General features: G+C 38.7%; 1 protein-coding gene across 2 annotated transcripts in view; it reads right to left on the reverse strand.

Annotated features, from left to right (window-relative positions):
* Positions 1–2,539: 2,539 nt before the first annotated feature.
* Positions 2,540–26,640, reverse strand: part of LOC131894214 (zinc finger protein 54-like) — a 47,677-nt gene continuing 23,576 nt past the window's right edge. Inside the window, exons 1-3 of one of the 2 annotated variants that reach the window (XM_059244462.1) lie at positions 11,535–11,860; positions 7,698–7,833; positions 2,540–6,060 (exon numbers count right to left, since the gene is read on the reverse strand). In XM_059244462.1, coding sequence (XP_059100445.1) covers positions 5,036–6,060; positions 7,698–7,833; positions 11,535–11,564 — 1,191 coding nt within the window. In that variant the 5' untranslated portion in view covers positions 11,565–11,860 and the 3' untranslated portion in view covers positions 2,540–5,035. Of the gene's footprint in view, positions 6,061–7,697; positions 7,834–11,534; positions 11,861–26,640 lie in introns of those variants that run through there. The other variant, XM_059244465.1, reaches the window with a different exon arrangement.

Raw genomic sequence — 26,640 nt, forward strand, 5'->3', positions numbered from 1 at the left:
CAAGGTCAAACAAAGATATATTTTAGAACAGGAGGAACTGGAGGGGGTGGTGGTGGGAACCCTATATTTTCTGAAAAAAAAAGATATATTTTAGATAGACAGGTCATCTTTAAACACTTCAGAGACCTACAGGATATGGCTTTAAGATATCTTAATAACATAGGCTTTTATTTTATTTTTTTATGATAATGAGACCTGTCTGCTCCTGAGAGCACTAATCTAATTCAGAGATGATGAGTATCTAAGAAACTCCATATGGAGTTTACTTTCTTTGTGGCAAAAGTTAGCCATTGGGCAAAAAAGTGCCCTTGCCTCAACTGCTGACACTATGCTGTCCAAATTGGACAAGCAGGACACAAAAGAAAGTGACTGCTGAATTTAGCCTAGACAAGGTAGGACAGCCCTTCAGAATACCCTGCTTCACAGAAAAGTCTGTCAGATATGCTAGGCCTGTAGGCCAAGGATGGATGCCCCAACATTACAGAAGAACCTTGGGTGACTGTCCAGGCAGCGAGGTGTTTCTGTCATTTCTCACATTTTTTTGGAAGTCACTTGTTTGTACTTCCTGCTTACTTGGGTAATATTATTTCCTTCTCAGGTCTCTGATGGATTTGAAGACTTTGTAGTTATAGTTTTCCTTCTTAACAAATTCAGAAAAGAAACTCACTAAAGAAGTGTGAGGTGTATAGGGTTGAGACACAATAAAAGATAGTTTGGGTAATTCAAGTTAGAATAGAAAGTGAATTAGTTACAACACTTTGGACTCACCAAGATAGGATAGATAATGGAGTATTTTCTCTGAATTTGCCAAATGTTAAATGACTAGATATTGTTGATGTATTTATTGCCTGTATATATTGTACATAGTTATTGTACTTATTGTATATAGTTTTTCTTATATTAGTTATAACTTTTAAAATTTTAGACAAAAAGGTGGGAAATGTGATATTTTGCTTGTGCCCTAACAAATAAAGCTTGCCTGAAGATTATGAGTTAACCATGGAGGTCTGTAGGTCTGTATAGACAGGAGACAAGAAGTGATATGGTTGGGCGGAGAGAGGAATATAAGGCGGGCAGAGACAGGAGCTTGGCCCCATTTTCAGTCTGAGAAGTCATGGAGGTAAGAGGTGACTTTGGCTAGCTCCTTTACTTCTCTGATCTTTCAGCATTTATCCATATGTCTGACTCTGGGTTTTTATTAAGACCAATTAGAATTCATGCTACATCCAATGGACATAGAATGTAAGCTTTTCAGTCCAACTAATTAGATTGATATGTTCTTTGTGTTGTTAGGAACAGCGTCAATATTTTAGAGAACCAAAGATGTATAAGAGACAATTTCTATGGCTTAAGGAAGAGGGTTGGTCAGCTTTTGGAAAGTCCCAGATTCCCTTGTGTTTGGGAATGTGAACTTTGTTTCACCCTACAGGTAAAATGGACCCTGAAGTCAAAATGACAGTACTTAGGACAAGGTACTTTTGCCTGTTCCCAACAATATAAAATAAATAGGGAATTGGATAATGTATGTTAAGTACTTAACTTGGGATGGGGCAGAAAGGAGGAAGTGTGGAAGGGTATGGTTATTTTAATAGGAATGGTCCACATAGACTCATGTGTTTGAATACTTAACCACAGGGAGTAACACTATTAGGAGGTATGTTTAAGTTACAGTTAAGCATGTACATATGAGTGTAGTAACACTGTGCTATAAATGAATGGGGCATTGGATAATATGTGCTAAATGTTTAACTGGGGATGAGTCAGGAAGGAGGAAGAGTGGGAAGGTTAACCAAAAGGAAGGATGTATGAAGAAGCCTCATGAAATTCCACTGTCTTACAGGTTAATAATAAATACAAGCTTAAAACTTTGAACAGATGTTTTCCAAATGGGTGAATAATGCTGCTCCCAGACACCACTGCTAGTAAACTCATTGTACCAGGTACTGGTCATCTGCCGAGGAATTCCTAGTCAGGGAATTCCCAGAGGCATCATAAACAAAAAAGGTTATCACCAGTGCTCTTGCTTGGCCACCAAAAGTACATGGTGTTGCTGAAGACACCAAACACTTTGGTTGCAAGGTAGAGAGAGAGAGCAATCTTAAACTTACCAGGAATTTCTCCCAACTGGGTACCTTTCCTAGAACTGTAAGGTCATGTGAAGGCTGCTGGCAAAGCAAATATATTAACAGTCTTTTTTTTTTTTTTTTTTTTTTTTTTTTTTTTTTTTTTCGAGACAGGGTTTCTCTGTGTAGCTTTGCGCCTTTCCTGGGACTCACTTGGTAGCCCAGGCTGGCCTCGAACTCACAGAGATCCTCCTGCCTCTGCCTCCCGAGTGCTGGGATTAAAGGCGTGCGCTACCACTGCCCGGCCTTAACAGTCTTACTTACCACGGACCCTGCATCTTACAATACCAACCGCCTGAGCAAAATGTGTATACTGGTACAACACTGTCACAACTGCTCATTGGCATAACTAATCTCTCTCTATTGGATTTGAGTCCTGCTCCAAAGAGGAATTCATGCCATGGTCACAAACCAAGATTTCAGAGTTATAGGTTCATGGATGGAAACCTATTGATGTTTTATTAATGGTGATGTCTGCTGTCTAAACATTCATGTTTAGAATGACAAATTTTTAGTACTCTCATGCTTGGGGAAAGAAGTCTTCTGTTGCAGTAGGTCGTGTGTAATACAGAGACTCATAACTGTTCAGAAAGTGCTAAGAACAAGCAACTGTGTACAACTGGGATGTTGGGTGCCAGATGTTGCTGGGTTCTAATGGCTCCCTCAGGGGAGAGGGTAAGAAGGCATGGTGTTAACATATACACTGGGAGTCAGGTGAAAGACAAAGAGCAGACTCATTTATTCAGTAATGGGGAAGGCCTTATATACCCTCCTCCCAGCACCCAGGCTATGTCCTGATCTGGTGACAATGTGTGGCTGTCCCTCATTGGCTGGGCACAATCAGGACCTCTGACAGCGCCTGTGGCTAGGCCCTCAGGCAGATTCTGCACAATCTGAACTCTGAACAGCACCTGTTGCTAGGCCCTAAGGCAGACTCCAGGTTGGCTTATAAGGAAGTACATTATGTACATACCTTGGCAACTGGTTTGAGCCAATTTCCTCGACCTTGTGGGCCTGTTCTACTACATATTATCATGTCATCATGGCTGAGAGAGGGTCTCAACAAGTCTCCTTTACCTCCATGAGGGTCTACTGGCAGTTAGTGAAAGCCATATCATTTTATTATTTTATGTGGAGTAAATCCCCATTTTTCTTCAGTAGTTCAAATTGAACTTCTGCATGTCCTCAGAGAGTTTTTTGTTGCTGTTGTTTTGGTTTTTTGAGATGGGGTTTCTCTGTGTAGTCCTAGTTGTCTTGGAATTTGCACTGTAGACCAGGCTGAACTCACAGAGATCCACCTGCTTCTGTCTCCAGAGAGCTGGGATTAAAGGCATGCACCACCAAGCCCAGAGCCCTTGGAGATTTCTAAGCTGTTTGTGATATGTCCCTGTTGTCAGTCACAGCCTATCTCTCTACAGTTTCTCACTTTCTTGCTATTTGGAAGGTTTGAGTCTAGTATAAAGATTATTGAAAGTGAACAAAAGATGAGACTCTATTAGAACATTTTCCTTCAGGTTGAATTTGCTTTTATATTGGCAATTTCAGCACTAGGTAAATGATTTGTCAAATTCAATTCATTTGGTGGCTATAACATCCAATGAACAGAAGACATGGGGATTATGTATGGTATACCTCTATATCTTTTCTCAGAATTATGAATTTTGTAATGTACAGTACAATTAGAGGTCTTTGTCACATTTTTTATGTTACTATATTTTGTCCTTATTATGATTTAACTTTTTCAAGATAGGTCTATGTACTCCTGACAGTTCTGGAACCCACTATGAAGACCAGGATAGCCTTAGACTTATAGAGATCTTCTTGCCTCTGCATCCTGAGTGCTGGGATTAAAGGCATACACCATGTAGCCTGTCTTTATTATGAATTCTTGAATGTTGAACAATATTGTTTGTTTGGTTTTTGAGAAAAGATTTCATTATGTAACAGCCTTGGCTATCCTGAAACTAGCTGTGTACACTAGGCTGGCCCCAAACTCACACCTATCCACTTGCCTCTGCCTCCTGAATGCCAGGATTAGAGGTGTGTATTACCATTTCCCAGCTAAGATAAATAATTATGGCATTTCACAGTGGCTGGAGTCAAAATTTAGTGATTAAGAGCACTGGTTGCTCTTCCAGAGGACTGGGGTTCAATTTGTAACACACACATAGGTGTTCATAATTGTATGTAACTTCACTCTTAGGGAGTCTTATGCCCTCTGCTGGCATTCAGATGTACTTGGCAAACATGTAGTATACAGAAAGAGCTGCAAAGTAACTCTTTACACAATGGGCAAAGTACCCATACACATTAAAAAAATTTCACAGTTACTATTGCAGAATTTTTAAAAATATGAACTCTGTGATATTTTCTTAGATTTAAAACTTCGTATAGTCTTTCACAAGCTTCTTATCTTTATGTTTCTATTATTGTAGTTTGTCTTTCTTGTTAGACTTTCTTTGGACTGACAGCTCCTAAATAATGACACAAAGACTTATTATTAATTATGAAAGATTGGCCTTTAGCTTAGGCTTGTTCCCAACTTGCTCTTATAACTTAAAGTAACATGTTTCTACTAACCTACGTTTTGCCAAGTGGTTCTTTATTTCTCCTCCATTTTGTACATATGATTCTTCTCATGTCTTGCTGGCATCTCCTGCTACACCAGATATATCCCAAGTTGCTCTCTCTCCTAATAAGTTCTGCCTATTCTCTCTTGCCTAGTTATTGGCCATTCAGCTTTTTATTAAACCAATCAGAAGGTTCTTTTGAAAACACACATCTTCACAGTACATAAAAAGTTATCCTGTAGCATATTATGTATGCTATTGGGATTTATAAGCAGAGAATAGTGAAAAATTACAACTGTAAGGTCTCTCTATAGTATGAGCTCTCTGATGTGTTCTAAGATTTTACAAATGGGTAAAGGATTTGTCATATTCCAGATATTTGTAAGGTTTCTCTCCAGTATGACGTTTCTGATGTCGTCTAAAATTTGAAATCCATTTAAAGGATATGTCACATTCCAGACATTTGTAAGGTTTCTCCCCAGTATGAATTTTCTGATGTATCCTAAGAAGAGATATCCGGAGAAAGGACATGTCACAATCTTTGCATTTGAAGGGTTTCTCTCCAGTATGAATTTTCTGATGTCTTTTAAGACTTGAAATCCGGAGAAAGGACATATCACACTCTTCACATTTGTGAAGTTTCTCTCCAGTATGAATTTTCTGATGTGCTCTGAGGTAGGAGCACCTAATAAAAGATTTGTCACATTCCTTACAACTATAAGGTCTCTCTCCAGTATGAACTCTCCGATGTGTCTGAAGATACGAGTTATGGGTGAAGGATTTGTCACATTCCATACATTTGTAAGGTCTGTCTCCAGTATGAATTTTCTGATGTGCTCTAAGGTTTGAACGTTGGCTAAAGGATTTGTCACATTCTCCACATTTGTAAGGTTTCTCTCCAGTATGAATTCTCTGATGTCTAGTGAGGCTTGAGGCAGCACTGAAGTATTTCCCACATTTCCCACACTGGTGTGGTTTCTCTCCAATGGAGAATTTTTGTTGCAAAAGACTGTATGTAGAGTCAAAGTAGTCATCATATTCTCCCTGCCTGTGCTGTGTCTTTGCAGTGTACAGTCTCTGATCTTGAGTAATGCTGGAACACAAATTTAAAGATTTATCACAATCTTTAGATTTGGAAGGTTCTTCTCCAGTGTGCATGCTTTCATGTTGATCTGTGTTTGATGAATCAATAGAGTCATCCCTGTGATTACTGCATCTGTAGTTATTAGTGTTTTCTATAGTTTCATTTGTTCTATAAAGTGCACATGTGCAGGGGTCATGAAGCACTTTGCTACACTCATTATACTGACAAGACTCCTTTTCAGTCTTCACATGTTGATAGACAGGATCGCATATATAATAGTTCCCTGAAAATGAGTATAATTCAGATTAAAAGGGCTTGTTCCAAGATTAAACCTCTGATAAATAACTGTCTCCATAAATTCTCTCTTAAGTGAACCAGCATCTACTTACACATTTTTCTTTCACTATAGTTGAATGTATTCTCTCAAAAACAGCCTGCCAGCCTTCAAGGTCTATGTTATAATAGGTATCTCATCCTTATCAAAAATGTCTAATGGCAAAAGATGGATCAGGAAATTGAAGAATTAGCAATTAGCTTTGGGATAGAGCTCATTGACTGATTTTATTTAGAGTACCTGCCACTATTTTTTAAATATTTCTTCTCAGAAATGGATGAAGAGGAGTTTATTCCAATCCCAGGTTCACAGTATTTACACTTATTAAGTGATAGGCAATGAGGAGTACTGTTCAGAAGACCCAATTCCTTTAAAGATTAAAGTCTTACTTAAAAACATCAGAGGTTTTTTCTCTCTAGAAAAACACATTGATCTTCAAAAGTAATGGATGTAAAGACAGTATTCGGCCAGGCATCAGATGCTCTAGATCGTTTGAGGCAGGGCTGTCATGGGCAGCTATTGCTGATTTCTATCCTCCACTGTCTGAGCTCCACACACTGCTGTGTTTCTTAACTTTCCTCACAGGGTTATTCTCAAGTCCATTTGGTACACTGATTCCTGAGACTATTTTCCAGAAGGCTGTCTGTGTATTCTCCACTGGGACAAAAATGAAAAATGTAATATCAGGACAAACATGCAAGGAAGGTAATTACAAAATAATCACACCTCATGGATTCATATCTGGCTTATAATTTGTAAAATTATTCCAAACTGATGACAGCATAGTTTAAAAAAAAACTGCATTTTGTATTAATATTGTCACCATAATTCAGGTGCAATAAGACACAAGCCTTTTAACAGTTATAAAAGGCAGGATGCATCCTGGGACTAGGATACTACACTAAGTTAAATGATCAGGAATCCTTTCAGGTGGAATTGAATCCAGCAAAACCATTTTCTGCTCTTGTTCTGAAGCCATCATTGTTGTCCTGCTCATTCCCTAGCCCACCCTGGTTGTAGCTACTCTCTTCTCTCTATATTTCAGGGCAATCTCATTTGCTCTGGACAGGTGACCAGGACTACCTTGCATATAACAATCTACGTGTTCTGTGAGGTAGCCCATGACTCATATTAGAAGTTTTAGAAAGAATACAGATGTCTAACACAGTACTGTGCTCAGTGCATGAAAAGAACATGAAGTAGAAGAATCTAGGAATGATTTCCAATTGATATTTCCTGTCAGAAGCTTTAGCATATTTAAGAATAATTTTCAGCTCCCCTATCTTGAGTTTTTTTCTCAGAAAACCATGTGAGGTACAATGATGGATTTGGAGCTTTAAGGTATATATGGAAATATTATATGCTACTGGGTTTCTGAATGCATTTTGGAACCAAAATGAGGAGTTCACAACACCTCTAACATGGAAAATGGAAAGAAAGGTCAAATTCCATGAAAAAGTTCTTTTCTACTTCCAAACTTTCCCTAGTCTCACTTTGTTTCCAAGACAGCTTAACAGAGTTTACAACCTATGATGTAGGTACATATAAAGGATGAGTTAGGTGTTCTACAAGCAAAATGTTCTCACCCACAGAGAGCAGGTTGCCATAATTCTCCAACATCACATCAATGTACAAAGCCCTCTGAGCAGTGTCCAGGCATTCCCACTCCTCCTGGGAGAAGTTCACAGTCACATCCTTGAATGTCAGCAGACCCAGCAGATCCTGAAATGAAGAGGTAGAGTTGAATCATATGATCCCGGGAAGCATGCTTTCCTTGAGATAAGGAGACTTGAGGAAATTAGGGATATAGACAAGCAAAGACAATTAGTCAAAGTGATGATTGCTGATATAGTCACACTCTATATTGAATGTTCTAAGTCCCTGAAATCAGGATGACACAATAGTTTCACAAGCAGACCCATAAAAAAGAGACACACATTTAAGGCCTGGACATGACTTTCTATTTCTTAGGGATGTTGTTTTTATGTCCCACAGCATCACAGTGTACATGTCTCAGGAGGAAAATAGTCATGAGGAAATGTGCTTTAATTGCTCTATCACACTAAAATACTGATAGTGAATCAATTTTGTACATTTCTTGATTCTATGCATACATGATTGTATTCTAACATGCTCAGTTCATATGTTTAAACTCCATTCCATCAGTGCCATTCCATTAAAGAGAACAGGTAGATATGGAAGACAGAATTCATAATTGGCTTTATAGGTAAAGAATTTTGTTTTGTTTTTTTTCCCACAGTAACAAGGAGTGTAACAGCACTGCATACTGTCAATTTTAACATTAAAATATAAGATCAAGTAGTCTATAGAATTACTTTTATAAAAATATTTGAGCGACAATGAATCAGATAGAAAAATTCGCATCAGCCACATTTGATATAATCTAAAATTTTCTTTAAAAAATAGGCATAGGGCAACTTAGACAAGTAATATTTTCAGAAGATTTGAAGAATATTTCACTCTCAAAGAGTTATAAAAGTTGAGGGAAGTCCAAAAGCACATCAAATAATGTTTAAGTTGCAGGTAAGCATGTACACGTGTGTGTAGTAACTGTGGATGCATTCAGAAGTGACAGATTTCCTGTGAGTAATGAATATATTAAATTGTGTGAGAATTACTGTCACCTTTCAGTGCTTTGCAAATATATAGTTCAGAAGACTGGCTCAGGTGAAAACTTGAGCTATTGTGTCTGAATTTTGTAGCCCTCAGTGCGTCCCTTTTTAGTATTTATGCTGTATTGACTAACAGATTTTAGGTTAGTAGTGTTTATGATTCTTCCTTTATTTCTCTGGAAGTGTATACTGGTGACATATTCTGTCTGAGCCATGAGTCGGGTATAGAAATGCAAACCTTTGGGTCAGAGCCCATTCCCCAAATCTCCACTTTAAAACACTGCAGCTTCAGGATAGGGGAGTCGAGCCAAGACTCTCTCAGGAACTGACTAGAGCAAGGCAATCATGAGGAATGTTTTTTTCTGCCTTAAATATGATGGTTTATGCACATCAATCAGTCAATGCCCACAAGACATTATTCCTGATGCATTCCATATAATGCTACATAATGAGTACCATCCAGAAAGAAAGGGCTGCACAATGGGATCCTGTTTGGGGGGTAAAAAAGAGAAATAAAAAATACTGATCTCTCTAGTATTGGATCCAGCAAGAAAATTAGATTCTTATCTTTTATTCATACAAAAATCTATTAAAATGGATCAAAAGCCTTATTTAAAACCAGAAACACAGAAACCTAGAAAACATAGGGAATACCCATGAAAATATTGGGATGGGCAAGGATTTAGTGATTAGAAAGAAAACTACCAGCACAGGAACTGACCCCAGTATCAACAGAAACTATCAGCAGACTACAAAGACACCCCATAGAATGGTAGAGAATCTGTACCAGTGACACTTTGGATAAGGGCTCATATATAGAATTTACAAACAATTACAGATATTAAATACCAGAGGAATAAAACTGCCAACCAACAAATGGGCAAATGAACTAAATAGACACTTTCAAAGACAAATACGCAAATAGCCAAAAAACAGTGCAAAAGACTTCAGGATCTCTAAAATGCCATCATGCAAACACAGACTAAAACTACTTTGAAATACTGCTTCACCCCAGAGAAAAGAATCCCCATTAACTGTTGGTGTGTGTGTGGAAGTGTAAATTAATACAGCCATTGTGGAAATCTGTTCGGAGATTATTGAAAAAATTGAAGATAGAATTAATGTAAGACTCAGCTCTCTCACTCCTGGGCATATACCTAGGGTACTCCACACCCCAATATAGAGATATTTACATCCCATGTTCACTGCTACTGTATTTACCACAGCAAAGTATTGGAATCAATCTAATTGTCTATCAACAGGTCAATGGATAATGAAAATGGTACACATATAAAATGGAATACTATTCAGCTGAATAGAAACATGCAATAAAATATAGAGTACCCAGGGGTCTGGGGGTTAGCTACGTCTGGCGTGGGATATCTGAGGGGAAAAAAAAAATCTATGTACACTATGCTCTTGTGTCTGTTAACTTTATTCCTTTAAGACAAAATTCTATCAATACAGCTATAGCTCCGTCAGGCATTTAAGGCAGAAATACCTCTAGATACACCAAGTTCTGTATCTGTCTACTATATTTCTCTGAGATGAAATCCTATTTCCATAGCTTCAGTTTCGTCCAGTTCCCTAGCTCATAGTCCTGCTAACAACTAAATTCCTATGCTTTCAGCCTCATCTTCGTCCTCTGTATCCTCTTTCTCCATCTCTGCTACTCTCTACTTCTGGCACTCAGAAAACTCTACTGGAGATCTGCTTACCCTCTATGGAACCTCTGTCTTCCTCTCTTCTCTCTCACCATGCTGTTTGCCTGTTTCTACAGAAAATGCCTGCCCTTTCTTTCCCTGGGCATGTGGTTCTCTGCCTCCTCAGGAATGTTACTCTACCTCTCACCTTGATATGTAAAAACCTCTTTTGTTCTCAGTCAGTTGCTGGAGAGCCACTAGGCCTCCGGTCATGGGGAGGATGGTCTGAGCTTCAAGAAGGAAACCTATGTGTCTCCAGCCAGCTTGTCTCCTAGGCTCAGCGGGGGGAGTTAGTAACTTAGAAGATCAGCAGGTCTGGGCAGCTGAACTGTTTGCCAACTGGACTGGGTAAGCAAGAATTTCATAGCAGAAGACAGCTGAAATATTAAAGGCTGGATAACACCGAATATTCATAATAAATGGCTTGCCTCTTGACAGACCCTTGGTGTGTCAAAGTATAGCTTTAATACACAGCTGAATCTCTATAATATATTCTTGCGGCCTGCAAGAATAAAAATTTGCAAGAAAATGGATGGACTCAAAATATGCAATATTAAGTGAGGTTATACAGTGTCAGAAGGAAGAAATCATATTTTCTCCCAAATGCAGAATCTAGCCAACAATATGTGTATATGGAAATAATGTACATGTGGGCACAGCAGAATACAGAGAAAAGAGAACAAGAAAGGTTAAATATCAGGGTTGAGGTAGACTGAATGCATGTAATGGACACAAGTTATAAAAAAGGATGTAAAGCTAATTTCTTTTTTAGTTCTAATTCTATCACAGTTTTTTTTTTTTCCCTTTTTCATGGTGGACAAGTTCACAAAAATATATTCTATAATGAAAATATAAAATCCCTTGTGAGGCTGCAGTTTCCAATGACTACTCTAACTGCATAAAAGGACACTGAGTTGTGTAATCTTTGGATCTGGTTAATTTCAGCCTGTAATTTTTTTGTTTGCTCGTTCGTTCACAACATTTTTCGTAACAAAGTTAAAACAACCAACCAGAAGCAGAAAATTAAAGGCTTCCAATGTCTGAAACTATAACATTTCTACAAAATAAGGAAGACATGACTACTGACCTGGGACATGTTTACTGGAGAATCAGCCATTTCTCTTCTTTGAGTTTTTCTTTCAGGAACAATGAACAGATGGCTTGTTGCCCTTTCATATAAGGAGTCAAAAAGAAAAAGCAAAAATTAATACTGAAAGCTATTGAAGAAAAATGTCAAAACACTTGAAAAGACCCAAGAAATAGGATATGACCAGGTGTCTAGTTTATGATCCTAAAGCCAGGAGAGCATGGAACAATATTTGAAGCTTGGGGAGAAAATCACCGTCAACCATATTGTTGCATCCAGAAAAATTCTATCTTAAAATTGATGGAGATGTAAGTACAGTTCAAGATATTTATGAAGTAAAACAATTCATTTCAACAAAGCGGGACAGCAGACAATTTATCAAAGGCAAAATACATACAGGAGAATCAGAGGAATCACCCATGAGAACGCGGGCAAAAATAAACTTCATGTGAAGAATAGATAAACACAGGAGAAATGGGAAGTAATCATCCATGTTCAAGACAGAAAACCACTAATTCTCACAGAGAAGGAGAGGAATACTATGAATAACCCAACCAACAACATCAAAAACAAAAGCACGGGGAATAAAAACTCTAGCAACAAAATACCTAGCCACTCCAGAAATATAAAGTCCTCAAATAAATAAATAAATAAATAAATAAATAAATTCTCAAGTTAAATAAACACAGCATATGACCCAGCTGTTCCACTCCTTGGTATCTGCTCTGGCACAGGCATGGCACAAGTGACAGCTTGAGTCCTGGGGCAAAGGACACTGCTTGACAAAATTCCAGCAAAACTTTGCCAAGAGATTTGTTCACTAGCATGCTGGCTTCTGCTTTCACTTTCAGGAGCATTCCTTTGCAAAATGGGAGGTGGGGGGGGGCAAATTCTGCTTATGCAGCTCCTGTGGAAATATATGTATGCTCCCAAGAGAAAACTTTGAAGACAGGGGGTCATAGCATGAAAGGTGAGTCAGAGTAAGAAGAGTCTTCTTCCTTGTGCCCTAAGGACTGTGGTACCAATAGGGAAAATGCTGAGAAATTTCTTAACTCAGCTCTGGATACAAGATGTCACAAGCATATCCATTACCCTATATAGCAGCCTATATTGAGGAAATAGTGTGGGTTGCCAGGTGGTGGTAATGCAGGCCTTTAATCCCAGCACTTGGGAGGCAGAGGCAGGTGGATCTCTGTGAGTTCGAGGCCAGTCTGGTCTACAGAGCGAGTTCCAGGACAGGCTCCAAAACTACACAGAAAAACCCTGTCTCAAAACAACAAAACAAAAACAAAAAAAAGTGTGAGTTGATGAAAAAGGAATGAGATGCCAGGGTCTTCCTTTCTGAAAGCATTTGAAAAGAGCAGGCCTCTACTATAGAACTGAGGAACAGAAAAATGTTATAATCAGTTAGTTAAATGCTTATTATGAGATATTTCGTAACCCCTACATTTTAGAAAATATCAAGTGATTCTATATGTAACTTGGTTAAGGTAAAAATAATTTCAGACTGTCTAATATAATATAATTGCATGAGCAGCCAGCTTAGTTACAGGCTGTAAAATCAGAAGGTCCTACGCTTTGCAGACCCTGAGAAATTAGTAACTTGCTGATTTTACAGATACTGTCTGAAGATATTGTTTCGAATAAGACTGTCTGTTTTATACTTTGCTTTTTCAGTCTGAACATTTAATGGGGAAACACCTAAGAGATTCAGCGCTCTGATGCTTGCCAAATGACTTATGTGGTATATATGCTATATAAAGAGTTTCTCTGATTAAGAGAAAGAGCTGCTGAACCCTCAGATGTGCGTTTGTCCTTTTCTCCACCCCCACCCCCACTCGACTCCACACCTCCTCTTTGGGAACTGAACCCCACTGAAGCTTTGGGAATGCTCAAAGGACTCGACATCCTATTCCAGAGATACTTGCTCAGCTATGTTCATTACTGTTCTACTCACAATAGCTACAAAAGGGAACCAACCTTTATGTCCTTCATTTGACAAATGGATAGTGAAAATGTGGTACATATCCAATATGCAATAGTATTTATCTGTAAAGAAAATTGTAATCATAAGTTTTGCAGGTACATGGATGGACCTAGAAAATACATTGAGTGAGGGAACTCGGACCCAAACACAGACATTGCACGTTGTTTCTCATAGTAAGTTCCTAGTTCCAAATTCAGATGTGAGTACACAACATGGAGTAACTGTGTAACCAGAAAAGTAAAAAGAGACCACAGTGGGGTGTAATAGAGACTGGAGTAACGGGGAACAAGTGATCTGAAGAGGGAAATGAAAAACAGGGTGGGGGGGAGATTTAATTATGGAGAAGGGACAGACATAAACAAAAAGAAGGGTAAAATAACAGTAAAGATGTTAAAGAGCCATAATGAATTATACTACCATTGATGTATCCTAAATTGCCCACAATACATGTAAGTCTGCATAAGCACATACATTGACAGTATAAATGAAGAGTTCCCATCTGGACTGATGATGCTACTTACAAGAGCCACAGATTTTCTAACAGAATCGCTGAAACCAGCCACGAGAAGCCTACTTAGAAGTTGTTGGTCACAAATGTCGAAGAGACTCCCAAAACATAGGCTATTGCTGTTGCCCATGGTTGCCTCCTAGAGGTCAGGCACTACTGTTGAAGGTGAGCCACTAATGTTGAAGAAGCCATGTACTTCAGACACAAAACCCAGAGGACTCCAGATGGATATGACCTAAAGCCTCCTCCCTGGGGACTAGCTTTCATGGTACCAGAAGGCAACATGCAACCTTCCAAAGGAGGGAGCCAGTCAACAGTCCTGTCCAACTATGACATGTATGAACCCTAACAATGATCTGCCCTGCATGATAGCTCTAAGGGTGCAAGAGTGGCACACAGACCTTGGTGGTAAACAACAGCTTCAATTTGGATTAAGACCCTCTCAACAAGAGGGAAATCATGGCTGGTATTGGAAACCTAGCTAGTTTCCCTAGTGCTAGTAAGGGCATGAATCTTGGAGGAGAATCTACAACCACTATTTTACTAAATCAGCATAATCCCTAACTGCATTTTAAATATTTTCCTTATTCACACAGATAACTGAGTTCTCACCCCTCATGGAAAGTTCTTTTTGGAACACATGGAGATTAAAACAGAAAATCACAATCAGTCAAAATGCAAGTTGTGATGTTCATGCCCAATGATACATAAGCAACACATCTTCTTCACCTCAGGCTCAGGGAACACTGAGAAAGAGGGGTGGGAACATTGGAAGAGACAGAAGAAAAGGATGTTTGCTGTGAGATTGTGTTTCCTAGAAATGTCAGAGAAGCTACACACATGAAATCATACAAACATGGCTGAGTAAACATGAGCTGAACAAAGACAACACCATGAGACATGGTAATATAGAAGGGAGAAAGCTCACTAGGCCTCAACCCTAGTCAACATCAAGGGATTTGAGAGCTAGAGGAAATAGTCTTCCCCAGAGAGAATGCACCCTATGGTTATCCAATACCAAATGTTCATCCCTGAAAACATACACACTGAGTAGGTTGTATTTTTGTGTTCAGGAATTGACACAAACATACAACAACAATGAAAGAAAAAGTTAAGAAATAATAAATGCCTGTGTAAAGTCAAAAATCTGAATCCTCTCAATTAAAAAAATTGTATTTTCTATAACTGCTCTTCACATAATTAAACTTAGTAGGGGGCTAGAGAGATAGCTCAGTGCTTCAGAGCACCTGTTGTTCTCTTAGAGACCCCTTAACAAAAACCCAAATAGTCAATAAACATTAGGAGAGAGCGAGAACCAAATTAAAAATCCTTGAGCTAACTAGGACAAAGATGTTTCACACAGATGGAAGGGAACCTAATATTGTGAAATTTGCAGTATTTCTTGAAGTGGTTTATGTGATCAGTTCAAACTCCATGACACTTAACCTTCCCACAACATACTTCATAGAAATAGTAAGGAGAAACCTAGAATTTATATTGACACAGATTCCCTGGGTACAGAGCAAACCCTAGGCAAATGTTACAATGCTGTAGCTACCCCAGTGTGATTCCAGATGACACTGCAGAGCCACCCAACCACAGCATCATAGAAACGGGAGAAAACAAAGGAACAGCCCAATGTACTACAGCAGCAGATCCAGAACCTGCCCAATAGCAATGACCACGTGATTGTCACCAAAATAACACAAACACGTGTTGCAGACAAGGGAAAGACATCCACAGCAGAACTTCAGAGCCGGTTTCCTTATGAACAGCAGAGAAACTGCTCGCACCCCCGGGTCCCTCCCCTCCCGTGTCCCAGCCCCGCAGCTCCTCTGACCTGGGAGGTTCCAGGGCCGCTGGGCTGCGGTTCCCGCCACTGCGCTGCTGACTGGTGACTTTCCCAGGCCGCCCCGCGGAGACTGCGGCTCCGGGGAGGTTTCGGGTCCCGAATACCTGGACGGGTCTTCCTCATGCACTTCCGGACCACGCCATTCCCCAAGTCCAACAGGGAATGGTGGAATTTCCTGTCCCTTCAGTCTGGTTCCTTGGAGCCGCACCTCCTGGCCCCGCCCGAAGCACCCCGCTTCCGGTTACGTGATTTCTCTAAACCCGCCTACCTCGGGCTTTTATGTACCCCCCCCCCCCCCCCCGCCCCGCCTTGTTTCCCAGGTCCACCCCGCTGTTTCTTTTCTCCTAAAGGCCAATGATCAGGCAGGTGGCCCCGCCCATTGGGGACCCGTCCCTCCCACTCGGTCTCAGGCTGCCTTCCACACAGCTCCAGCTGTCAGGCTGCCCTGGACCCGCTCTGCACAGCCTCCCCACATGCTCGCTGCCAGCCTGGACCAGAACTGGATCTAGGAGGACGCTGCATCCCGGTATCTGACCCCCACAGTGAGTCTGAACCCTTCGGATAAAAGACAGGCAGCCTAACCTCGACTTGACTACCAGCCTCCTGGTCTACATACTTACACCAAAGGATAACAGGGTAAATGCAGATGCCAGCGTCCCATCGCTAACACAAACATGACAAGTCAAAACCAAATACTGCACCTGTGACTTGGGGAGGGACATTACAGGAACTTGAATTTTGCAAAGGAATAGGTTGACTCAAGAAGTCAGTGGTTGGCTGGGCGGTGGTGGTGCACATCTTTAATCCCAGCACTAGGGAGGCAGAGGCAGGCGGACTTATGTGAGTACGAGGCCAGCCTGGGCTACAGAGTAAGTTCCAGGAAAGGCTCCAAAGCTACACAGAGAAACCCTGTCTCAACCAAAAAACAAAACAAAAAAAAACAAAGCAAAACAACAAAAAACAAAAACAAACAAACACACCCCAAAAAGAAGTCAGTAATCAGCCCATTGGGAACAGCCCAGGGCTGAGTTCATCACGCACTGTACTGCTCTCACCACTAGATGGTCTCATCATCTTACTATCTCAGAAACAAGTTAGTCTGTGACTCATGCTAAAGGTGATTTGAGATAAAACATAGAAAAATTATTTGGAGAAAAAAATGCAATGGTGAATGCACAGACTCTTGCTGTCCCAGATGCTGAAAATGACTAAGGTACATGGTCTCAGCCCTAAAAGTATCAGTTACATCAAACTGTCTATGACTATGGGGAACATTGAGGAAGAGGAGGAGGAGGAAAGGGAATAAGAAGGGTAAGAGGAGGAAGGGCTAAGACATGCCACCTAGTTACTGTAATCAGTAACCAATAGCAACTGTACTTACCTACATTGACCTCACACTAGACCACAATCAGTTTAGGAAAAGGAAAGGCTCACAGGGCACACCCTTTACCTCTCAAATGTTGGCAATGGGTGGATTGTAGAAGAATCACTGCCTTTAGCTGTAGTGCTCTGCTGAGCCCACCAGGCTCCAATACATACCTCCAAATCCACATTCTCACAGATGGCCCTAGTTTATCTTAGTGGGTCCCAAGCAAAATGAATAGAGATGAACACAATACAGAGATTTGTTGGAATTCTCGGCCAGGATAGTAGAGAGGTAGGAGGTGAGAGTGGGCAGTGTTTGAAGTGCGCGCACACACGTACAGAGTTTGTCTGTATGTGTGTGTGTGTGTGTGTGTGTGTGTGTGTGTGTGTTTGTAATAGAGAGTAATAGATTTTTTTTTTTTTGAGACAGAGTTTCTCTCTGAAACCCTGGGTATCCTGGAACTAGCTTTGTAGACCAAACTATCCTGGAAATCTCAGAGATCTGCCTACCTCTGACTTAGGTGTGCTGGGATTAAAGGTGTACCTCACCCTGCACTGCTGAGAAAAAAATTTTAAACGACCTTATCAGTCTAATTTCTTTTTGGTTGTAATATTATCTGTGGGTTTTTCTTTGTTTGTTTTGGCTTGTTTTTTTGGTTTTTTGAAACAGGTTTCTCTGTGTAACCCTGACTGTCCTAGAACTCCCTTAGCAGACCAGGCTGGCCTCATTGAAATCCACCTATCTCTGCCTCTAGAATGTGGTGTGTGCCACCATGCTTGGATCATGATCTGGTATAATATCAGGTAATATTATAATAAAAGTCAAGAAGTCTTTTTCATGTCAAGAAGTATTTTAAGTAGCTTTGCTGTTAGTTCTTTGGAGTTCTGATGGAATCCTGTCAATCTGGTCCTGATGTTTTCTTAAGGGGACATTTTGTAACTGTCTCATTGCTACTAGTGTCATTGCTACTAGTAGTTCTGTTTACATTATTTATTTCATGTTGTTGAAATCTGGTATGTTTTATGCACATGGAAACTCATCTATTTCAATTAGAGTTGCCAATTTAGTGGAATAGAAGTCTTTAATGTGAATGAAGAAGAGTTCCAGGTGATCACTCATTTCTGTCAAGTAAGCTGTGCAGCTACCTTGGGCAATTGTCAGGCCAGGTAGTAGTGGCACAGTTCCTTAATCCCAGCACTACTGAGGCAGAGGCAGGTGTATCTCTGTGAATTAATGGCCAGCCTGGTCTACAGAATGGGTTCCAGGTCAGCCAAGGCTACATAACAAAACCCTGTCTCAAAAAACAAAACAAAACAAAAAGACTTAATAGCAAAAAGTAATGTATAGTCTGATAAGGTCAGGAAAGCCCTTTAACCCAGCATTCAAGAGGCATGGGCAAGGGGAACTCTGAGTTCAAGGCCAGCAAGCTCTACATAGTGAGTCTCAGACAGCTGGAAATACAGAGATCTTGTCTCAAAATAAATTAAATTGCTCCCTGAGGAATTGCTTTCATGATATCAGAAGCACCATGCAAGCTTCCAAAGGTGGGAGCCAACCAACAGTCCTAGCCAGCTATGAACCACATCAACTATCATCCTGGCACAATAGCCCTAAGGATGTGGCAGTGGCAAGCATACCTTGGTGATAACCAAGATTTATTTCACTGGACTTAAGACCCTCTTAACAAAATAGAAATCATGACTGGTACTTGAAATCTAGCTACCTACTGGTGCTGGTGAAGTTATGAATCCTGGAGGACAAGAAAGAACCACCATTTTACTAAGCTATCATAATCCCTATAAATAAGTAAACATATTTCCTTGTACCCACAGGTAAGCTTAGTTTTCAACCCTCATCCAGGAAACATTTCTTCTCATTAGACAGACACCAGTACAAAAATCCACACCTAATCAAAGTGCAGAGTTGTTAGGGATAACAATTGTATTGTAGATTATGAAGTTTGTTCTGTAAATATGGCCTTTTATCTTTCTAACAGTGTTATGCAGATAAATCAGCATACATTTCAAAGCCAGCAAAGCTATCACAATAAAGAGAATTATAAATAATCACAAAAGCAAGGAACTAATCAAAATGATTCCTGGGATAAAATGAGGCTACAACATCTGCAAGATGTTCTATAACATCCATCCTGTTACTTCAGGCAGCTTCTTTGAAAATGTTTCTATAATTTCTTTCTGCAAATTATAAATCATTTGAGAAGAATTAGGATGACCCAACAAATGCATCTTAACTTTTTCCAATCATATTTGCTGTCATTTAATCTTAAAGGCGTTATACAATAAGAAGTAATTTTCCAATTTCATTTCAGTTTCATTTGTTCTCTTAATAATTCTAACTGATCTTCAATGAGTATTATAACCTGTCTCAATTCAGCTATTTCATCAACACTTCCCTATCTATCTTATTTTGTTGAGCCCAAAGTTTGTAAGAATGTATATGCCAGTCTTTAACAAATTCAGCAGTTTGAAATTTTTTTATGAAGTGTAACTACAGCTGTGGTAGCAGTAGCAGTTAATGTGGTGGTTCCCAGGACCTCAGCAATTATCAATCCCAGCGTCCACTATGTTCTACTTAATATTCTTTCAGGAAGCTCACTAGCATCATCACAAGTGAGTCTTGCCATGGTCTCGACATCCTCACCGGTATACAGACTGCTGGTCTTACTCTGAGAATATAGAAACTTTCAAAAGTGACATTTGAAGACATACTAGCATTGACACAGGCGTGAAGAGTACATGATGTACAAGTGATGCTATAATTTGCTGTCATTATTAGGGTGACATTGCACAGGTCCTTTCAGTAACAGATAAGGAAACTGCACACAGGCCACAAAAGTGTGAATTTGATCTAAATTAAAGGACTGATGAAATTTGTCATTATTAAAGTTTGACTTTTTGTTCCATGCCTTAAGTGGGTGAAAAGCACTTGCCAATTTCCATGAATAAATCTGAGTAGAATTACCAAATTGTAATAGAGGGCCTGACATTCCAACTTCATGCCACTCAAAAGAGTCTCTAAAAGCAGAGATAACCTCCATAGTTTTATTTGAATTGGACCATTGCTTTATCAATTCTAAGTGAGAATATAGTCCTTGAGGGGAGCCATAAGAACTCCAATCAATGACTTCTCCTTGAGAGATATTAACAAGCACCCATGGATTCTCACCTATATATTGCTGCCAATGTATCCAATTAGATTCCATAGTTTGCAACATGATAAATTTATAGAACTAGTGGCATTAATCTTTTCCCTTCAAATCCAGATGCACTAAGAATAAGACGTTTTCTGTGAGAATTCTGGGTAGTACTATGATTAATTCTATATAACGAAATTTGAGAAGTTATATTTAAACAATGAATTTCATTACCCATACAAATATGTAACACTAATTACTAAAAGGTCTTATTAATAAAAAAAAAACCCATAGGCAGATATTGGTGTGAAAGCTGAAAGATCAGAGAAACAGAACAAGCAAGCCACATTCTTACCTCTATGAAATCCTCAGCCTCAAAGAGTGAGACTTCTGTTTACTCACACCTTATATACCTTTCTGTTCCCTGCCATCTTACTTCTTGGGATTAAAGGCATGTGTGCTTCCCAGTACTGGGATTAAAGATGTGTGCTACCACTGCCCGGCTCTGTTCCCAGAGTGGCCTTGAACTCAAAGAGATCCAGACAGATCTCTGCCTCCCAAGTGGTAGGTTTAAAGGTGTGTGTCACTATTGCCTGACCTCTATGTCTAATTTAGTTTCTGGCTCTGTCCTCTGATCCCCAGGTAAGTTTATTAGTGTACACAATATATCACCACACAAATAGAAATTCCTTTTATTTCCACAATATAATGCACAATTTCTGTACCCTCCTCTGCAAGTTGAGCAGGTCCATGAGGGTCATAAGAACAAGCTAGGTAGCCAAGAAGATTCATTGACCATCACAGGAATATCCATGTCTCCTCAACTTACTCCTGTGTTAATTGGAGGATTAGGAATATAAGCCCAGTAAGTATGGTTTATCCTCATTACCTGTACAGTTCCTATAGAAAGCATGGCAAGAATCAAGGTTGTAGTGTTCAGAGGCTTTCCAGAATGTTGAGATATTGTGCCTCCTTCATCAGCCAATTTCTTAAGCTGTCCTAAAGTAGGAGGATCAGCTGTCTGCCTCAAAATCTTTGTATTTTCTTCTCAAGCCATGCTGTCTATATCAGCAGCCAAGGCTTCCATGAGACCTCCCTTTCTCATGTCAAATTTTAATTAGTTTTGATGGGATCTACAGTTTTTCTTCTCCTGTAGAAGCAAAAGCATAGCCTCAACCCCATCATAATACCTTCCCTGATTTCCATTCTGATATTCCATCCTTGTAATACACAGTATTTACTGTGTGATTTAACTCAGTATTTTTCTATAATCCAATGCCTTTCAGCAGCTGTTGTTCCTGTTTCACTAGCATTTAAAAAATTTGAAGTTAATAAGCCATTGTTCAATCTGTCTCTGGGGATCCTTATTATTTCCTCCCTTTTGTTTTAAAAGCATCTCTTTTAATGTATGATTAGATCTTTCTACAATTGCTTTTCCTGTAAGATTATGAGATATACCTGTAATATGTCTTATGTTATATTATGTAAAAATTATTTCATTTATTAGAAACATAAGCTGGTGCGTTATCAGTTTTAATTTGTAATGGTATTTCCATAACAGCCATTGTTTCTAATAAATGTGTAATTACAGAATCTGCCCTTTCAGAGCTTAAGGCAGTTGCCCATTGACACCCAGAATAAGTATTAATAGAATGATGTACATATTTTAGCTTTCCAAATTCTGTTTAATGAAATACATCCATTTGCCAAATTTCATTTCTGTGTTCACCTTTAGGATTACTGCTTGCAGGTAAAGAATTTGATTATATAAGGAACAACTAGGACAATTTTTTTTATATTTCTCTAGCTTGCCATGTCACCAAGAAACTTTTTCTATTAATGTAATATGTTTCATGAAGTTTCAGTGCTTCTAACACTTTCCTATTGTTAATTGATCTGTTTCATCGTTTCCTTGTGTCAATGGTCCTAGAAATCTAGTATGAGAGTGAATATGAGTTATATAAAATGGATAATTTCTGTCTCTAATTACCTATTGTGTCATGAACATGTTAAACAGTTTCTGTATATAAACAACTTTGCATATTGAGAATCAGTAATTATATTGAGAGTTTCAGGAAAATCTAATAATACTGTAAGAATTACATAAAATTCTAATTTTTGAACAGGAGAATAGGGACTTTGAACTACTTTACTTTTGTTGCTTGATTTATAACCTGCCATTCCTAATTTATTTGCATCAGTGTAAACTGTTAAAGCTCCATGTATTGGTGATTTTTTTCAATATTCATGGGAGAATCCACTCTGTCCTTTTCATAGCTTGAAGTCTTTTGCTTTTGGGATATTTATTGTTAATTTATTACAAGTAATTACTGCAAGCTCTCTGCTAGTTATTGTCAATCATCCATAATTGTATAATTTGAGCCTTTGTATATGGGACTACAATCTCTGCTGGATCAATTCTTTTCAATAGATAAAATCTTATTCTGACTTTAATAATTAATTCAGAAACTTATTTTATATAGGTTCTTAATTTTTAAATCCATTTATGTGCTAAAAAATCCATTCTAAAATATTATCTTCTCTTTGCAAAATTATCCCAGTAGGAGAATGAGTGGAGGGTAAAATAATTAAAATTCAATCAAGTTTAGTATCTAACTTGTCCACATAGGCATCTTGTAATCTCTGTTCTACCTAGACCAATTCCTTTTCTGCTTCAGTTATTAATTTTCATGGGCTGTTTAAATTTGAATCATCTTGCAGGGTTTGAAACAAATTACTTAATTATGGAGTTATTCCAATAGTAGGACATAACCAGTTAAAGTTTTGCAATAATTTTTTGAAAGTTATTAAGAGTTTTTAATTTACCTCTTCTAATTTGAACCTTTTGTTGTTGAATTTTTTGTTGGCTCAATTTAAATCCTAAGTAATTTATAGAACTTCCTTTCTGTATTTATTCAGGTACAATATGTAGTCTCCAGTAAGATAAAATCTTTCTTTTTTATTAAACATTTTTCTAAGGTACCTATATCAGAATCAGCCAATAAAGTATCATGCATGTAAAGGTAAGTAATGGATTGAGGAAATAGTTTCTGAATTATTTCTAGAGGTTGTTGTACAAAATAGTGACATAAGGTTGGGCTATTTAACATTCCTTAAGGAAGAATCTTTACAGGTTTAGCATTATTATATGTGGGTACAGTAAAAGCAAATTTTTCTGTCTTTTTCTTGCATGGGTGTAATAAAAATTTTTTTTAAAGTGAATAACTATAATAGGCCAATCTCTGGGTAGTATAGAAGATAAAGGAATTCCAGACTTCAAAGAATCCATAGACTGAATTACTTTATTTACTGTTCTTAAATATTTCAATATTTTCCATTTTCCAGGTTTCTTTTTTATTACAAATACATGAGACTTCCAAGAACTAATAGACTCCTCAATATGTTTAGCATCCAATTGTTCTTGCATCAGTTGCTCCAGTGCCTGTAATTTTTCTTCTGTTAAAGGCCACTGCTCTATCTATGATAGCTTATTGTTAAGCCATTTTAAAGGCAGGGTAGTTGGTGTATTATTAGCAGTGGCCCCCAGTCTAAATCTGTAAAGCCAATTCCTGCTTTGTCCTGCTTATGGACAACCTGTATAGTTCCTTGATAGTTTTTTTCCCAATATCTTTTTCCAGGAATATAATCGATTTTAATCATGATTTTACAAACTGTTTCTGAAATTGAAGAAATATTAATTTGACTTCCCCATTGTTCTAATAAATCCCTTCCCCATTGGTCAGCACTATATGGTTTTAACTTTCCAACTTGTGCTTCTGACCCTATACATTTAATCCAGTCAACTTTCTGTTCCACATGAGATAGTGTTCCAACACTAGAAACTGAGTGGAGACTTGTTCCAAAGGTCAATTTTGATTCCAATATTCCTCTGAAAATATACATCCACCCCAGTGTCCACCAGGCCTTCAATTTTAATATCATTTACCATTAACCTTAATTTTGGCCTTTCATCCTTAATAACAGTTTGCCAAAATACTTTCTTCCCAGTACTTCAAAATCCTACTTTCCTATTTATTGGAACTGATTTAGCTTTATGATTTGAAAATAACTGGCTCTAGTTGTATAATTTTCTTAACATAAGCCATGATTTTAATTTCACCCTGATAATCTTCATCTATTAATCTGGGATGTTCAATAAACACTTGACCTGCAAAACTACTTCCCAAAATTATCCCTATTGTTCCTCTAGGAATAGGACCATATATGCCCATGGCTATTTTATAACAAGTAATCAGTGGAGACAGTGCTTACCAACTACTAAGTCAAGAGCATCACTACCTGAAATAGCATCTATGAAATCTCCAATACTGTGTTTATATTCCCCAGATTGCCTTTTTGGTGAACTATTTCCATTGTTGACAGAATATTATTGGCTCATGCTGTTTGTTCTTGGGCCCCAAGCGAACCCATTATCTTGTTTCCTGATGGTAAAAATTGCCTTGGACATCTCTTACTGATCAGCATTCATTATCCCAATGTCTGCCTTTTGTGCATCTACTACAAATTCTTGGTGGTATATTTTGATTATTTTTGAATGTTGTATTTCCTCTAGTAGGCAAATGTCTACATTCTTTTTTCAAATGTCCAAGCCTCCCACAGTTAGAGCATCATATTTTCTGAGAGTTAAAACTTTAGCTAAGGGTTTTCCAATTGAAGTTGCATTATATGCAGCAGATCCAATATCAGTGGTAGCTTTTATCCATTTATGTAGGGAGGCACTTTGAGCCTTTAATGGTCTTATCACTTTTTGGCATTCTTTTTTTCTTTTCTTTTCTTTTTTTTTTTTGGTTTTTTGAGACAGGGTTTCTCTGTGTAGCTTTGGAGCCTGTCCTGGAACTCACTCTGTAGTCCAGGCTGCCCTCGAACTCACAGAGGTCCACCTGCCTCTGCCTCCCAAGTGCTGGGATTAAAGGTGTGTGCCACTACCACACCACCTGGCTAAACACTTCTCTTTTTAAGGAGAAGGGCTTTGTTTGGTTCAATTCTTGTCTAAACACCGTTTAAAAAAATTTGTCTTTCATACCCTTCTTCTTGTTTTGGGAAGTAACTTTTTTTTTAAAAATTTTTACAACCTTCTTATATCAGGAAGAAACCATTTTTATTTTCATACCTTTCCTCTTGTTGTCTCAGGAGGTAACCTTTTTGTCTCAGGAGCTTTTAAACTTGTTTACGTAACATTTGAAGTTGTGCAGTAAACTCAAAGTCTTCCTTTTCTGAGTCTATCACATCTGAGGAAGAGGAGGACATTCCTCTCCATCCTTCTCACTTGCCTCACTGCCAGTTTCTTCCAAGTTAACCTCCTCATTTATTGACAGATTATCCTGTTGTACATTAGCTCTATATGTTTCTGTTCACTTTGTAATGGTTCTAAAGCATTTGAAATTAAATTACATAAAGACCAAATCTTTATAAATATTTCCTCTCCTTTCTGGTGGGCCTGTCTTAAATCCTGTCACTTGTTTCCATACCAACAATTTTAATTCAACATTTGGAGTTGATTTAAACTGTAGACAATGGTTTTTAGTTACTGCAAAGAGCTCAACAATTTGTCTTTCTTTCTCTTTCACTCTGCTCAGGAAACATTGAATTAACTGCACATACTTCTGCTCCTGAGATGAGAAAACACTCAGACCAGCTGCTAAATTTCCCATGACCTCTGCCAAAATCCTGGAGACACACTTACCCCCTTGTAAGCACAACTTTGTTCACTCCAGTCCCAGTAAGTTGGACTTCTCTTTCTGGTCCATGATGTTTGTGCCAGATATTGTTTGATGTTGGGTTGTAGGTGCTGTGAAACCTCAGTAAGACCCCCACTCTATTTCGTACAGACAAAGAGAAGCTTAATCCAGGATATCTTAGTGTAGATAAAAAATTAGGCCCGTTTCAAGTTCCCAGGTGGTGATATCAGCTACAGGAACTTAAAAATACAAAGTCAGGTTATTCGGCCATCTGGTGGGGACTAATTGGCTATAAAACATCTCAACCCTGGAGACAGCTCGTAAAACTCCTGACACAGTTGCTGAACAAACAGACAAACGATAAGGATAACATGGAAGACTGGGAAAAAAGGAACTGATACTAACCAAGGAGAAGGAGGGGGGTTGTGCAGAATGAATTATGTGGTCTGTGCCTTTAAGAGCTGCCTCACAAAGAAAGGGGGAGCTCCTCCCAGCCTCACAGCCATGAGTGAGTGTTTTGGGATGAGTTTCCCTGCTGTG

The sequence above is a fragment of the Peromyscus eremicus genome, chromosome 1, assembly GCF_949786415.1.
Source record: "Peromyscus eremicus chromosome 1, PerEre_H2_v1, whole genome shotgun sequence".
In the NCBI taxonomy this organism is placed as follows: Eukaryota; Metazoa; Chordata; class Mammalia; order Rodentia; family Cricetidae; genus Peromyscus; species Peromyscus eremicus.